The sequence below is a fragment of the Phyllosticta capitalensis genome (genome assembly GCF_038381095.1).
Source record: "Phyllosticta capitalensis strain CBS 128856 chromosome Unknown BKA78scaffold_2, whole genome shotgun sequence".
Classification (NCBI taxonomy): domain Eukaryota; kingdom Fungi; phylum Ascomycota; class Dothideomycetes; order Botryosphaeriales; family Phyllostictaceae; genus Phyllosticta; species Phyllosticta capitalensis.
The window spans coordinates 1,835,361-1,851,440 of NW_027117440.1; the positions used below are offsets into that span (position 1 = coordinate 1,835,361).

At 56.3% G+C, this 16,080-nt stretch overlaps 6 protein-coding genes across 6 annotated transcripts; 2 read left to right on the top strand and 4 right to left on the bottom strand.

Moving 5' to 3' along the window:
• Positions 1–27: 27 nt before the first annotated feature.
• On the bottom strand, positions 28–1,605 carry BKA78DRAFT_292607 (uncharacterized protein; the record flags this gene model as incomplete). Its single annotated transcript, XM_066886077.1, has 1 exon — positions 28–1,605. One exon carries the CDS (start codon positions 1,603–1,605, stop codon positions 28–30), a length of 1,578 nt encoding a protein of 525 aa, XP_066747867.1.
• Positions 1,606–2,412: 807 nt separating this feature from the next.
• Positions 2,413–3,483, bottom strand: BKA78DRAFT_292608 (60Kd inner membrane protein-domain-containing protein; the record flags this gene model as incomplete). The annotated part of the gene is made up of 1 exon (XM_066886078.1): positions 2,413–3,483. One exon carries the CDS (start codon positions 3,481–3,483, stop codon positions 2,413–2,415), a length of 1,071 nt encoding a protein of 356 aa, XP_066747868.1.
• Positions 3,484–4,089: 606 nt separating this feature from the next.
• Positions 4,090–6,013, top strand: BKA78DRAFT_349949 (alpha-mannosyltransferase; the record flags this gene model as incomplete). Its single annotated transcript, XM_066890892.1, has 4 exons — positions 4,090–4,460; positions 4,512–4,647; positions 4,696–5,758; positions 5,814–6,013. 4 exons carry the CDS (start codon positions 4,090–4,092, stop codon positions 6,011–6,013), a joined length of 1,770 nt encoding a protein of 589 aa, XP_066747869.1.
• A 1,916-nt stretch (positions 6,014–7,929) lies between these two features.
• On the top strand, positions 7,930–10,054 carry BKA78DRAFT_247025 (T-complex protein 11-domain-containing protein; the record flags this gene model as incomplete). The annotated part of the gene is made up of 2 exons (XM_066884270.1): positions 7,930–8,739; positions 8,825–10,054. 2 exons carry the CDS (start codon positions 7,930–7,932, stop codon positions 10,052–10,054), a joined length of 2,040 nt encoding a protein of 679 aa, XP_066747870.1.
• Positions 10,055–11,272: 1,218 nt separating this feature from the next.
• On the bottom strand, positions 11,273–13,362 carry BKA78DRAFT_278245 (thiolase-like protein). The gene is made up of 4 exons (XM_066885587.1): positions 13,127–13,362; positions 12,864–13,052; positions 12,660–12,807; positions 11,273–12,342 (listed from the first exon to the last, which is right to left on the bottom strand). Exons 1-4 carry the CDS (start codon positions 13,284–13,286, stop codon positions 11,451–11,453), a joined length of 1,389 nt encoding a protein of 462 aa, XP_066747871.1. The 5' UTR covers positions 13,287–13,362; the 3' UTR covers positions 11,273–11,450.
• Positions 13,363–14,071: 709 nt separating this feature from the next.
• On the bottom strand, positions 14,072–15,834 carry BKA78DRAFT_246035 (vitamin b6 transporter bsu1; the record flags this gene model as incomplete). Its single annotated transcript, XM_066884176.1, has 5 exons — positions 14,072–14,301; positions 14,364–14,962; positions 15,062–15,309; positions 15,386–15,449; positions 15,509–15,834. The coding sequence occupies 5 exons, from the start codon at positions 15,832–15,834 to the stop codon at positions 14,072–14,074; spliced, it is 1,467 nt and encodes a 488-aa protein (XP_066747872.1).
• Positions 15,835–16,080: the final 246 nt, after the last annotated feature.

Sequence of the window (16,080 nt, forward strand, 5' to 3'; positions counted from 1 at the left end):
TTCGACCCAGAGAGCCTCTTGTGCCTCTTAGCTCAACTCCAGCAGCACGGCTTGAGCTTGTTGCAACTCAAAGGCGACGACGCCTCCTGCTCCAACTTGCACACTCTCTTCTTCTTCCTCGCCAATCTTCGTTCCGGTCGCCATATCAAAAGTCACGCTCGAGACGTTGACATCCGACTTTGCGTTGGTGCCTGGTCCGTTCAAGCGCAGCATGCTCAGCTCGGCGCCCTCTTCCCACGGCGTAGTCACGCGCATGTCGTTGACGGGTCGCGTCCCGTTGCTGACGTAGGTCGAGTCGGTCACGCTCAGCGTCGACGGGTTGGACAGGCCGGTGCTCGCATTCCAAATGCCCAGATCCACAAACACCAGCTTCTTCAGCGCGTTGCTCGCATCAAAAACGCCGTATCCGCTAAAGTCGGACTCGTTGGCCGTCGGCAGCGCCGCAATGTTCCAGTCGCTGCTGCCCTTGACGACATGGGCAACAAAGTAGTGACCGTAGAATGGGGCGCGGATGCCAGCCTCCAGGCTCTCGTTCTTGTACTCGTACGGCACCGGTGTGAAGGAGCTATACTCGCTCTGGGCGCCGAGATGGAACGCCAGCTTCTGCACGCCGATTGACGCCGCCAGCAGCGCGTAGTCGACGCCCCACAGCGCGGCGCCAAACGTGTCGCTTATGCCGCTGCGGCCGCTGCACGAGATTGAGTTTGTCTCGCCGAGGACGAAGACTGCGCCTGCCGCCTCCGCCGCCGCAACCTCCGGAATGTACTGCGAGACATTGGTCCACAGCACGGCGTGGTTCGAGAGAAGCTCGAGCCGCATGCGCAGCCATCGCACCGCCTCGCATGTCGACTGCGGATACAGGTGCATCGCGTATGTGGCTATCAGGTCTGGATCGACCAGTCCAGCTCCCGTCACGTTGACAATGTCAAAGTCGTCTTGGTCGACTTGTTGGTCAGGGAGCGAAGGTGGATCAGCAAACACGCCGGCCTGGATCTTTGGCGGCGTCGTTGCGTTGCGGTACCAGGCCGACGACGTGATTTGCGACGTCAGGTTGGCGAACTGCGCTATGTACTCCGTGACACCCCAGCCCGGTCCTCGCCAGGATTTGGACTGGTAGTGGTCGAGTTCATTGCCGAGTTCAAAAAGAGTCAATTTGCTACCCAGAGCGGCGTGGACGGCTTCGGCTTCAGCGACGGCTGTGGCGAAGTTGCTCGTGTTGGAAGCCAAGTTGAGCGTGTAAATGAGATCCGTCCCGACAGGAAAGTAATTGGCCCATGTGTCGTACCAGGCTGGCGTTATGTTGAATGTTTCGGCATTCGTGGGATCAGGATAGGCTATTGAGGTGACATTTTGATCGGGATGAAGGTATGTTTGGTCGGCCGTGTTGCCACCAACTCGGAACGGTGCCGGCTTCTGTGTGATGTTGGCAATCGCGTGCATTAAGCTGGACATTATCAGTTTTGCATGAGCACAGTGTGATGTGAGCTGTGCTGCAGAAACATAACTCAAATCAAAGTCGTGAACTGGAATCTGCTTACTTTGATGCGATATCCGACTTGAGATAGTCATCCACCCAAACAGGTTCCATCGAGTAACCGTATACATCTGGAACAAGCACTCGGGTAGACAAGTTTGACGGGATGGAAATGTTTGTCGAATGACCTGCTACTTTGATGCTCGCAATTACGAGTAGAAAGAGCTCATGTCTCGCCATCATGATCACCAATTGCCAGTGGCACCAGAAGCTTCTGTCCGCAGGCACAACTGAAGAGCGCGCACATCATGGGCGCTGGTACATGGCCACACATTTGTACTGCTGGGACAGTGATCAAATTTTCCGGTGGCTATTTTTCTAGCTCGGTTCGAGTGAAGTTCCTGCGGGGTTACGAAATACCTGGCAAGCTAGCGATGCAAGACTCGAATGCGGGGCCGATATTGACTCCGAAAGACAGCGAAAAGCGTGGTACAGGCTCAATGATGTCGTCGTATACGAGAACAGTGTCATTGTGATGAAATCTGATCCTCTCTAATTTGATGTCCCGAGATGACTTGCATCCTTCCTGCGCCTACTTTTCTAGCCGAAGCGAACAATGGACCTCAGGGAAAGGTCAACTCCCCGGCGGGGCGCTCGAGGATTCCCTGTTGTCACTCTCTCGGACTCGATTATTGGTGATTTGAAGCCCGGCCAAATCTTGGGGACCAAGTCTTGGAGTTGATGTTTCCTTTGTCATCCAAGTACACGGTCAGAGGATGTGTTGCAATTCCTGGGTATACTGCAATATCTTTCCAGAGTGTGTAGAATCGATTCAACGAGAAATAGGACGTCCTTTATCGAAGGACTTGTTCAGTGCCAACGTTGCTGAGATGCAAAAGACCATTCCAGTCCCTTTCCATGCGCTGTGGTCTTTGTCCTCAACTACCAACCCTCTGGCTTCTTTTGAATGGCATGAGTCTTTTGACTGGCTTGATCCTGGTTCTCCTTGGATAATAGTAGTCGTTCCAAATGTGAGTCAAGCCGGCACAAGTGGTACTAGTCGCCCAATAGAGCAACATTCCTGCAGGAACCTTCAAAATGAGAGGAAACATAATGACCGATGCAGAAAGAAGTGATCTCCGCAGGATTCGTGCACTTTTGGCCTCTTCCTCGCCGTCAGGTACCTTTGAGCCGCGCCAGACTGCGAAGAATGTCGCGCTGGACACGATCAACGGCAGCGTCAAAGTGGGATCCGCGGCCGTCAGATCTGTGAACCATAGCATGCCTTCAGTAGTCATGCTGGGCTCAATCCATGACCACGATGCCCCGTCTGGCACATTGAGAGCAGCAGACACGTTTTCCGCCACGGTGGTTTCGACCGCCTTCGAGGTCGCAGCCTCCGAGGCGAGAGGAGCTGCAGCATCTTCAGGTGCGCTTAACACGAGGCCCATGATTCCTTTGTGTGATCCAGTCATTCTCCGAATGGTCTCTGCGAAGGAAAGAAAAATGGGCAACGCAAGGAATGGCTGCATTTGTCTCAAGAAGCCGAACTTCCAGCGCTTCTTGATCGCTTCATTGTAAGAACGCAGCTGCGTCTGCGCATACTTCTTGGAGGCTTCGGGGCCTTCCTGCATCATCTTCTTGCGGGAGAGTGATTTCGTGATGCTCTCAAAAGCTTGTACGTGGGCCCTCGCATCTGCGCCTCTCAGTTGAGCTCGGCGCGCTGGTGCGTACAGGAGCGGGTAGATGATGGCCAATCGCACAATAATTGCAGCGACGGGTATAGCTAGACCCCATGAAAGACCGACACCATGAGCTGCTTGGAGGAGTGTCCACCCAGATGTGCATGCTGCATCGTATATGGCGGCGGAGGTAAAGCTCTGGTTTCGCGCGGGAATAGCGACGATGAGATTAGGACTGCGGTCGTGACGGAGGCTTGGGCGCAGCTGTGAGGACAGTGTCAATAGTGAGCGCCCATTGAGCCTCGGCGGTGGTCTGAGAAGGACCATGGTGTTGGAAATGAGGATGGAAATGGAGGACCGGGACCTGGGGGAAAGATGAGCTTGTTGCGACGGCTCGGGCCGAGTGTTGTCGGCGTGCCGAAAGCTCCGTCTGCTGAGGCTGCGAATTTACAATTCAGAAATCGGTCCGCCAGGCGACGACATTGAATGTCATGCAGGGCTGTTGTGTAGGTTCATTGGACGGAGAGTCACGTAGAGTCGATGACGCGTAGTCTTTTTTTGGCTTCCTGATGGACCAGAAAGAGTTGTTGCGCACGCCGCCAAGTAGCGACCCGGCGGCTTTGCTGCCTGCACTTCGCAAATGCGTTTGTCCTGGAAACAACGCTGAAAGTTAAAACAATTGAAGCATCTTCCGTGTATCGCGACAATGGCTATAGTGGTCGGGCTAGCCGGATTGGCGTAGTCGTAACTTGTGACGCGGAGCTGAGTGGGCAGGACCGGGAGAGCTTGAGCCACATGATGCCAGTCACAATCACGTACCCCGGCACTGGCTCAGAACACCTAACACTCACCAACTCCAAACATCCGACCTCGCTGTCCCTCAATGGTCTGAAAAGCTCGCCCACCCGCCGGATGAAAGGGTGACACAACAACATGATTCCGGCAGCTGCCATTTTCGCCGTCCTCCCCATCCTGCTCATCCGCGCTGGCCATCCCGCTGGCGTCGCGGTCGCCAGACTATGCACCGTTATTTACATTGCTATCCGGATACTACCATTCTTCGTACGCGCATCCGGAATCGCCGTTGGCCACCATGTACGAGCCAAGACTCTGAACAGACGGGAGCTGTTGCTGGCCAAGGTAGAGGCTGAAGAGAAGGAATTCGCGTCGAAGCAGAAAGGCGGACAAAAAGCTGAGGATGAGGACTGGGACAAGTTGGAAAGCGAGTCTGCCGGTGGATCAACGACTGGTGAAGCTGCAGACAAGAACTGGAAAGGTGTCATTGGCTTCTTCCACCCTTTCTGGTAAGCAATTTGGACTCGCTGGATGCAACCAGGTTCTAACCAAGCTCGCAGCAACGCCGGAGGCGGCGGCGAAAGAGTGCTGTGGGCAGCCATCCGCGCGACCCAGAAACGTTACCCCCGCGCTGTATGCGTAGTCTACACGGGAGACCACGACGTCGACAAGAATACCATAGTCTCAAAAGTTCAGGTACTGGCGGCTGCCCCTCTCAAGCGGGGTCGATCTAACGCGTAGCAGGAACGCTTCAACATCCACCTTCATCCACCAACAATTCACTTCCTCTACCTGACGACACGGCACTACGTGCTGAGCAATACATGGCCTCATTTTACTCTTTTGGGCCAATCCCTCGGTTCTCTTATTCTTGCCCACGATGCCTTCAGCCTTCTTGTTCCAGACATTTTTGTCGACACAATGGGATATGCCTTTGCGCTCGCCCTGTCCAAATTCTATTTCCCACTGGTGCCCACCGGAGCATATGTTCATTACCCGACCATCTCGACAGACATGCTCAGCTCGCTTTCGGCAGTGTCTGAGGAGGGCGAGGGGCAGACGCAAGGTCTCAATGCCGGCGCTGGGCAGGGGCTCAAGGGCAATTTAAAGAGGTGGTACTGGGTGCTCTTTGCAAAGCTGTACAGCTGGGTCGGAAGCTTCGTCGACGTGGTCATGACCAACTCGACGTGGACGCAGAACCACATTCAGCAGCTCTGGGGACCTCGGCCAAAAAAGGTGCGATGCGTAGACTCACTCATTCTCTCGTACCAGCTGTCGCGCCAAGGAGCGCCGACGGAACATGCGCGCTACCCGATCGAGGTGGTGTTCCCACCGGTCGCAGTGGAAGAACTCGAGGAGCAGATTGAGGTGTCGGAGGCGACTGAAAAGGAGCGAGGACCTTACCTCCTGTACATTGCGCAGTTCCGGCCCGAGAAGAATCACCAGTTGATTCTGCATGCCTTTGCGGAGCTCGTTCAATCCTGGCCCAAGAATTCCGAAAAAGAGGTGCCCAAGCTGGTGCTGATTGGGTCGGTGCGCAATCCAGAGGATGCTACGAGGGTGTATAGACTACGGCTTCTGGCACACGAACTCAAGATCAAGGAATCGGTCGAGTTCATTTGCGACGCCACATGGCCGCAGATTCTCGACTGGCTCCGGCGGGCAAGCGTCGGGGTCAACGGCATGTGGAATGAGCACTTTGGCATTGGTGTGGTCGAGTACCAGGCGGCAGGACTCATCAGTGTGGTGAATGACAGCGGAGGACCGAAGCTGGACATTGTGGTTGAAATGCCGGACGGGGCTACAGGTGTGTGGTTTCACGGCGCGGGCAAAAGATTGTTTGCTAACAGTGGGATTAACAGGGTTCCATGCCACGACGGCGACGCAGTTTGCGCAGGGGTTCAAGGCGGCGCTCGATCTATCGACGCAGGAGAAAGTGGCGATGCGAGTGCGGGCGCGGGAGAGCGCAGGGCGGTTCACGGAGTCGGTGTTTGCTCGCAAATGGCTGGTGCAGATGCAAAGGCTAGTGGAGCTGCAGCGCACCTTGCACGCCGCCAGCTGAGGCGGCAGACGATGTGGGATGAGTGGAGTTGCGGAGAGGCAGGCGCAATCGCAATCATTCCGCAGCGGATGGATGGCTGCAAGGACTGGAATGAGAAGCGCATGCACGGCGGAGGACTGGCGAGGTTGTGAGGGGGCAGGGATGGCGACTCATGTATTATTGTACAGGCGCTCAGCCTTATTCTCTCGATTGAGTGGGGTGTGCAGATGCAACAGCGGCGACAGAAGCAATATGGGACGAGGCGTGACAGATGCGGAGTAGGCGGAGAGTGGCTGGCAGGCACTAAACGAAAGGCCCAAAGCGGCATTTGCAAAGACAGGCAGAGAGAGCGCAAGCAGCAGACATGTTGCAAGTGAGCACGCGGCGTTGGACGGTGGTTCGTTTGCGCGCCACACGATGCACGCAGCCGGCGGGCCTGGAGAGGTGCAAAGGTGGAAGAGCGAGTTCAGGCCGGCTGGCGACATGGATAGTATTGATGGATGCGGTGGGATAGTCATAGTCATAGAGATGGACACTGGAGGCGGCCAGCGCAAAAAATGAGGCGGAATGCAAGGCGCCGGCTGCTGGCTCTGGCGCTTGAGGGCAGAGAGCACTGACTGACAATGGCTTTTACTAGAGAGAGGTACGTGTTGGCCGGTAGGCAGGGAGGCAGACATGTCGCTAGAGAGGTGGTTGGTATTTGGCGGGCTAGCTCGTGGTGAAGCCGGGGCATCCATCACGCATCCCTCGACAACAGACAACATGCCCATTGCCCACCTCATTGCTGCGACGACGACGACGACCATGTCTTTGAAGTCGTGGCGGCCGGGCGTCGGGCCAGCACCTCGCGGGGAGCGCATGGTGGTAGTGTCCCTCCGCCCGGCCAGGCCAACCGCTCGCAGACGTCTTGATGTCCAGGAGTAGTCAGCTTTGGTGCGCCTGCCATGCCCTGCCCTTTGAACCAGCTGCATGCAAGCGGGATCCTTGCATCCAACACCACGGCGGAATCGTCCAATTCCTGACCCTTACTCGCCTTATTCTGGCCACGACTGTGATGCAAAACAACTCATTGTATCTTCTACTGACCTCTCCTCTCTCCTCTTCCTCCACCACTTCCTCCCCTTCTCCTTTTGGCCATCTCCCACCGCAACCTCCGCCGCCCTCGCTCCCCTCCCCCGGCACCAAGCCGCAAACAGCTCCTCGTCCCACGCCTGCTTTATACCAAATGTCTCTCAGCTCCCGTCGCCCCATGTGAAGGTATCACCTATCCTCCCCCTTCTCCCTGACTCGGCCTCCGTTTGCCTGCTGCGTTCATGCAGCTTGCCGACCCGCCGACACGTCCTTTTCCCCCAAGTCCCACACGACTCTTGTGCTCGACAAACCCGACGACTGCCAAATCCGCTCATCCAACTGACGCCGTCTCAGTCATCCTTCCACGGCCTTTGTTGCATCCAAACCTGTGCGAGCCATCCAACTAATAGCTTGCCTTTCAATATTACCTTCCTGGTCCTCCCCACCTCCACTACCACCTCCTCGCTAATTCCACCACTCTTCTTCACCTCCCTTCCACTCGGCCTCTTTCCCCCGGGTTTGGTCCTTGTCTCTTGATTTCTCTGCCACCCTGTTGGTAAACTTTCCAACCAACTATTTTGCGAATGACAGCCGTCGACCGGAAAGAGCTAGAAAACCAAGGAACGACGCCTGGCCGCTCGAAGCAAAACATGGCTTCGCAAACCCAGGACAAGTCTCGTCGCGGCTCTTCCATGGGCTCTAGCTATGAGCCCACGGATCAAAACTCGCTCCGCTACTCGTCCGTTTCGACTGCAACCCCGGATCGGTCAGCACGTCAGGTCGTCAAGCAACCTTCCACCGCAACCACCGCCGCCCCAACCGCCGCCGCCAGCACTGGGGAGAAATATCATCGTCGACCGGAGCTCATGGGCGTCCGCCGCAAAAGAAGCGGCTCGGAATTTCGAGAAGACAACTCCGACGGATTCCTGGACCAGGAGCAAGATGACGACGCACGCAAGGCTATTGCACTGGAAGTGGGGAAGAAGCACATTACGGATGCGGAAATTCTGGCGGATCTGTGCCAGTGGATAGAAAAGCAGACGGGTGGCTCCAAAGGGACGAGGTTGGCGCAGAGCTTTGCTCAGGCTAGCTTATATCCACCCATCACCAAGCACTCCCTAAGCGAGCTCGACATTGGCGCCATCATCAACAATCCGAAGCTTCGGCACGACGTGAATTTTGACAGGGAGCTGCACTTTCGACCAAATTTTGACGGCTCCAAGGGCAAGTTCAAGCTCAAGACAGCCGAAGAATACTGGGGCGCCCTGGCTGCGGAACTGGATCTCTACACCTTTCTATTCCACAGCACTTCTCACTCGACACGCGAGGACGTATCATGGGCGCGGACGGTCAAGATTGCCCAGAGGCGGATTCCTCACATGTTCGATGCTCTACGGGAAATCATCAAGAGCTTGGTTCCGGAGCAAGATCAATCAAGAGTGGATGAGCAGTTGGACACCAAGATGCTCATGCAGCAGATCGAAAAGGGCGTGTGTGATCTGGTCAGTCTGGCCAAGTGGCTCTCGCACCTTCTCAAAGCTCACTGCGCTCCTGTGAGAGACGAGTGGGTGGACAAGATGGTGGAGCAGATTGACCTGGGGTCGCGCGTTGGCTCAGGCAGATCCTTGGTCAACGGTCTTCGGGAACTCTTGGGTATCCTGGAAGCAATGAAACTGGTGAGTTGTTGATCAACAATGTTTCTGATATTGTCCCTGCTTGACACGTCAGAATGGCGCCAAAGCTAATTCGGGAGCCGAGCAGGACGTCGCCAACCACCAAATTCGGCATTTGCGCGCCTTACTCATCGAGGACACGGTCAATTTCGAGCAAAAGTACCACTTGGATCGCATTGCTCGACGACGGATCCTGGTCCAGCGCAGCCAGTGCTGGTTTGCCCAACACGCCATTACCTGCCGCAGCATAGCAACCGATCGCAGAGCCAAGGATCGCGGCCTCCGGGTCATTGTTAGAGGGTTGCTGTCGTTACTGACCTCTTCGGACAGTCAAGGGTCTTTTCCCGAGACGCTCTACCTCGACTTCGATCGCCTACGAGTTCTTCGGGCAGAATTTCGCGACCAGGTGTACTTGGGGGCTTGCACAGAGACATACAAGTCCCTGCTCAGGAGGATAGGCTACACAGCAACCGCCCCAACAGAAAACCTCCAGACACTCCGAGAGGCCATTTCCGCCATTGTGGTGGCAAACGAAGTTGCTGGGACAAACAGCAATCAGCATTGGTTGGTAAACATTGACAACGTTGCCATTGAGCTGGTCCGGCATGCCCTGTCACTGTACGGGTCCAGCTCCAGCTATGACCCCGACCTCGTCGAAGCCACCACCTCGCGCTTACGCCATCTCATTCGCCCCGAGTTTGGCATGGTATTCCACGAACAAGCTGGGGGCATGCGCGAGGCCCTCACGGCACGGGTCATTCGCAACACCGACGCCGTTGCCAACTCGTCTTCTATTGACATTTTCAATTCGCTCATCAACTCCAAGCCTTCGGGCTCGCCGGTCCTGAGCCCAACTGCAACGTCACCCCCTAGCCAAGAACAACAACGCTGCCCGAACGGGAGTGGCATCGGCAGTGGCTTGGTCCCTGATGACGAAACAATCGCTCTTTCTTCGGAATACCTCGACGACCTTGCCCGCCGCACTACTCACATTGCTGTCCTACATTGGCGCATTTGGGGGCCAATCGTGTTCTCACAGACCACGGCCTTTGGTGCCCTGATGCGTAACAGCTCCTCGGAAACACACTTGGACCACAGCGAGACAACGGAGGCAACGTGGACCGAGGATGGCGGCGTGTCAGGTTCAACTTCTCAACACCAGCACACTCGCAGTCGACGGTGGTCGAGTGCCAATGAGCGAAAGTCAGGACCTGTCAGCAGCGCAAGTGCTACCGAGGTGGCACTGAGCGAAACAGACCCATCTGCAGACGCTGGCGGAGGCGGCTTGCCGTCGTCGCTGGTATACAGGCAACGATGAAGTTGATCTGACATGACTCGCCTCTGGACCCTGGACCTTCACCAGGACGCTCAACGCGGTTTTCAATCATCAGGCTGCTTTTCAACCTACTCTCGCAAACGCCAACCCGTTTATTTCAATTTTCAGTCGCTTCCAACGCAATCCTTTGATACCACGCACGCAATCACATTTTGCTTCACCCTCTCACCAACTTAATCTTCTGTAATGTTATTGTCTCCGTCCACACGGGACATATTTCGGGAGGTTTCAAGTTCAGCTTTCTTCAGCGTCTTCATTTTGAGTTTCTTCTTTAGCGGCATTGTATACCCGGTTCCTTTTCTCCTTAGTCCCCCAACCTCCCCCTTTTCTCTCTCTCACAATGTCCCTCCCTCATGTCCCAACCACCCAACCAACCACCCCGTCCTCTCTCAAATTTCCTTTGTCTTGTTTCGTTTGCCGTGTTTGCTGTTTTACTAGAGCGCTCGCCGCGATCGTCGCTGCATCGCATCGCGGGCGCTCGCTGTGTCTGTACTTATCCCAGCTTCCCGCCGCCCCGTCTGCTCCCCTGCCGCTGGGGTCGGCGATCGGCGGACCGGCGTGTCCTGTCCGTTTACCCTGTTCGTCTTCATTCTCTGTCTGCTATTCCCTCGGTACACGGTGTAAAATGGGCGAGCCAGCCTGGGCTGCACCAGGCGTTCTCTATGTTTCCGACTCTAGCAAAGCAAGTTGGGTTTGATTGTTTTGAAATGATTTCCCCCCCTCGCACGCGTACTACCCTGTCTGTTTTCTGTGGTTTTCTGTGGTTTTGTTTTTTCGACACCCCATTTCGGATTCTGAAGAAGGGGTGCTATGGAGTGGAGCTGATGAGGAGGGAAGCAAAAAATTGAGCTGACAGAAGATACAAGCGCGCGGTCACTTCTCCCGTAGCAAGTAGGGGGAGGGACGTGCTCTCTTTGCGTTTCGAAACCAGACAGGAGGGCAGTGGCAGTCGTAGTAGTAGCAGCAGTCGAAATTGAGACGAATATCTGAGAACCTACGCCATGACATTCGCGCGAATTCTGTACCGATAAAAATGCCGCTGGGTTTATTACTCGCTTTTCCAGGATTTGGTAGGAGTGAACTATCGAGGATGCGAGGTACCTAGGTATAGTTTTGAGGGGAGGCTGGGTGGTGGTGGGGTGGGAGCGGGAGGAAGCAGGGGTCGATGACAGGGGTGCATTAGGTTTGCAGTCAGGGGTAGCTTTGACATCACTTCACGCAGAACTCGACTGCAGGTCGACTGCTCCCTGTCAACTTCTTGGGTTTCTGTGCCAGCAAGCTCACAGCAAGCGAAATAGTCGAGAAATAAACAGTACATGTTGCCTTGTAAACATCAGCAGGTGATCAAACGATGGAATATTGTCGCCTTTTCTAGTCATCAGAACCGGCTCTCAACCTTGTCCAATGTGTCCTGCAGCGCCCACTCGCTCCTCGCCTTCTTGCTCCTGACGCGATCGACCTGCTCGCGAGTGAAGCCCTTGGCCTGGGTCGCCGGATTGTACCCCAAGCCGGTGAGCTTCGCAACCTCGTCATCCGCGACTTGGGCGTTGGCCTTGCCATCGGGGCGCACGTAGACGGAGACGACGGCCGCGCCGCCGAGGCCGAGGTTGTGCTGGAGGGCGACGTCGCCGGGCGCGACGGGGGCGAGGCGGTTGTTGGCCCAGCCGCGCAGCTGCCAGACGAGCTCGGCGCACTGGGCCAGACCCGTCGCGCCCAGGGGGTGCCCCTTTGAGATGAGGCCGCCGCTGGGGTTGACGAGCACGCGGCCGCCGTGCGTAATGTCGCCCTTGCGGACCATCTCGTGCGCTTTGCCCTCGCCCCCCGACAGCCCCAGCGCGTCCAGCGTCACCATCTCGTTGGCGCTGAAGCAGTCGTGCAGCTCGCACACCTTGACCCGCTCGATGCTGGTGCCCGCCTCGGCGAGCGCCGCCGCCGCCGCGTTGGCCCCCATGCCGTAGCCCACCAGCTCGATGGCGGATTGGTTGAACAGACGCGGCGAGTCCGTCGCCAGCGCTTGCCCGGCGATGCGCACGGCGTGGGCGCGCAGGTGCGGGCGCGCGGCGAGGAAGTCCTCCGACACGAGCACGGCGGCGGCGGCGCCGTCGGATGTTGGGCAGCACTGGAGCTTGGTGAGCGGCGCGTGGATGGTCGGCGACTTGAGGATTTGGTCCAGCGTGTAGACGTCTTGGAACTGCGAGTACGGGTTTGCGGCCGAGTGCGCGTGGTTGATGCGCGCGATTTCGGCAAAGTCGGCGGCGGTGGCGCCATATCTGCAAAGGTGTTAGTCGATGGATGTTGGATGTCGGTCGACAGAAGTTGGACACAGTGGGTGACGAAAGAAATTGTTAATCCAAGAATCTCTATTACCAAGTCAGGACACGTAGAGATATGGAGTGTTCAAGCGCTTGATGCATTCAACATAGAGAGAATTCTCCCTATTGTGGATAGTCACAAGGAGCCTCCAAGCGCTTGCGTCTAAGTGTGCGATGACGTGAAGTTGAGCCTTGGTTGAATTTCTTTCGTCACCCACTGTGTGGAGAAGGCGCGGCAAGGGGTTGCTGTTCAGGGGTAGGTCATCGAGACGTACTTCTCCATGTACTCCCTCCCCGCATTACCAAACAGCTGCGCAGCACCTGGCGCATTCGTGACGCCGCGAGTCTGCTGAAGCACCAAGTTGGTGGTGGCCGTAGGGTTGGTGCGGTCCTGGAAAAAGGTCTGCAGGCTGCCCGGGAACACTGATGGACAATCAGCGACTGACACCGAGGCGCAGTGGAAGGATAGGGTTTCCTACTTTTTTCAAAGCCAATCACCATGACGCAGTCGGAGGCGCCGCTGGCGACCATCGTCTTGCCCGCGTACAGCCCCGTCGACCCCGTGCTGCAGTTGTTGTTGACGTTGTAGATTGGGATCCCCGTCATGCCCAGTTGGTAGAACACGCGCTGTCCGCACGTGCTGTCGCCGTAGCAGTAGCATGCGAAGCCTGGTGTTCACGGCCGTCGGTCAGTCGGGACCCCTTTCTCGCTGTTTTGGTAGTGAATTCTGTCGTTCACTTGCCTTGCTCGACGTCATCGTAGTTGATTTGAGCGTCCAGCAGCGCCTTGACACCGGCCTCGAAGCCCAGCTCGTTGTAGTCGACCTTGCCGCGCGGCTTGATGAACTTGGTCATGCCCACGCCGAGGACGTAGCATGGCTGCGAGTTCTTCTTGGGCGCCATGTCTCACGTGTAAGCCTGGTGTCGTTTTTGTTTAGTTGTGCGTCTCTTATCGGGTGGTGGTGGTGGTGGTGGTGGTGGGGAATCTCATTCAGGAGACGAACAAGGCAACGATCAAAAAAGATCTTTCACCAGATATAAGCTGGATGGTTTAGAAAATGCGGAGTCTCTGACGGAGTGCCTGCAGCGCTTAACCGACGGTCTTCCGACAGGGTCACTCCTCGGCCCAGTGTCAAAAGTGTTTGCTTCGACTGCTGGTTGCATTGCCCTTGTGGCACCGCCCAGCGGTGTGGAGAACCGAGGTGCCCGCTTTGTCCTCCCCGCATTCTGTGGAGTTGTGGCACCACTAATCCCCGCCCTATTTCCGACCTCGACCACGGCCAGCGACCATAAGCGAAGAGTATAATTCGAATGCGCCAATCATGGCGCGCGACTCAAAGCTTGACAAGAAGCATGATCCGACAACATTATGGTAGACTCTTTGTCAATACGAACAGTCGCGCGGCTCTGAGCTCGGTGCATTACCCGGCGCGAATTTGATGTCCCGAGTCGTCAGGCGCGTCTGCTGAAAAGGGTGTTGAGAGCTCCCAGTACTGTACTTCGACTGAGGCAAGTCTTTATCCTTGCTTTTGAAAGTTTTCTTCTATGCTAAGACCGACCAACATGTAAGGAAAAAGGGGTATCTCTCGCTTTGCTTGGCAATACCTTGACTCCTTCTCATGCACTCCACTCTAATCTATCAGCTCTCTCGTATTATTCCATCTCTTGAAGACACTCAAAATCCAGGCTTAAAAGCCCTTCGCCAGCTTACTCCTCTTCCTCAACCACGGACCGAAAAAGTACAGCAGGTAAACCAGTGCAACGATCCCAAGAGAAATAAAGGCAAGACAGGCCATTGCCCATGTCGTACCGAGGTTGTCGAACATGATGATTCCAAGATGCGCAAACGCCGCGGCCAGCGTGAAGGACGGAATCAAGAAGGCTGCAATCGCGGAAGCGGCCACATTTGGGTATGCATCTGGGAAAAAGTAGAAGATCAGTACACTTTGCGTGCCCCTGGGAGAAAAGAAATTCGCTTACCAGCGATGTAGTTGAGCATCCCGAGATAGAGCAGCGGATCGGCGAAACCAAGCAAGGCGCCAGCAATGATGGGAGACCAGTAGCTGGTATTGCCATCACTGGTGAACGCGAACCAAAACAAGGAAATCGGGAATCCCCAGACGCAGACCAAGCTCGTCAGAAATCGGGCTTCGGGACGGCCCTTGCCTCCATTGCGTTCACGGTCGCGCGTGTAGAACCAAGTCTGCACTGGCAAGAAGCAAAACATGATGGAGACACCGACGACGAAGTTGAGGTAGGTCAGGTCTGCGCCGATGTAGCTCAGTCCGTTGTTGTCGACAAAGACATCGAAGACGCCGTCGAGGTAAAGGAAGAGGAGGCCGTAGGCGAAACCGTTGTAGACGGCAAGGAACGTGACAATTGGCTCGAGTGCCATGATCCGGATGGCCATGGTGAAGACGAATCGGATTTCCTGGAATACGTTTACTTTCGTTTCGGCAATTGCGACTTCATCAGGGTCCACGGCTTCGCCGCGCTTGGCCGCTCTCGCAATGACGACGCGGGGGAGAGTTTCGGGGATCAAAGTCATCAGCGCAGAAAACCCACCGCCAATGATGACGCTGTGGAGATGGGTCAGCCAATTCTTCCACTTTCTCTGCTACCCCACAACCCCAGATCCGGGGCTGTGGTTTGGAATCCACCGAGTGGGGACGGCCTACTTGATCCAGAAGATCCATCTCCACGAACCGGGATTGTAAAAGGACAGCCATTCGCCCACAGGAGAGCCAAGGGAGGCGCCGATGTTCGCAGAGGCCACAAAGAGGCCCATCGCCTGAGCCGCGTTGTCGGCATCGGCGAAGAGGTCCGCAATGGTTCCCGCGACGTTGGAAAGGGCGGTGCTACCCGCCGCGCCGCAGAGGAATTGGAAGACGATGAGCATGGGCAGGTTGCGCGCCAATGCGGTGGCCTTGATCCCCCCATCTCGAGTCAGCCAGCGCCAAGGCAGCATGAATGATCCTCGTTCACTACGCGCTTAGACTTACAATGTTCAGCAGCGCATAAATGGCAATGGACACGACGTAGACCCATTTGCGTCCTCCGATGTCACTAGAAGATGAGGCTCAGTTTAGTGTGCGTCTTTCACTTCTACGCCCGCATTTGCTTACGACAGCGGTCCCAGAAAGGCCGGCCCAACTGCGTTGCCGACAATAAACATGGACTGGCCGAGCGTTGCGACCTGGGTGCTCCCGCCAAAATCCTCCTGAATCGCTGTCTCCGCCGAGACGTATGAGGTCGTGGTCAATGTGACAAACACCTGCAGCAGACAGTAGACACTGATGATGACCCAGCGCTTCCACGTGGACCAAAATCGCGGGTGGTGTTGGTCGTGCTCTTTCACCAGGTCCAGCGCCTTGAGCGCAGACGCCTCGCGCTGCTGGTGCTGCTGCACGTGGTGGTCCGCGCCGTTCTCGACGTCATGGTCGGCTGCCATGTCTTTCGCTTCCGCTTCCTTTGTGGGCACCGCGTCGTCGACGGGCGAGTCGGAATGGGCCATGGGACAGGAGGCTGGCTGGGGAAGCAGCTGGCGGCGGGCGGAGGCGGCCGATGGAGAGGAAGAGCAAGAGGTGTTTGAGAGCAAAGAAGCGCGCACGCTTGAACGGGAAGCGTCGGTGGATGAGTAAAAATAATCTTACGCCGTCACGGCTCGCGTGCCCACTTGAATGCCTCAAGGGTCCCG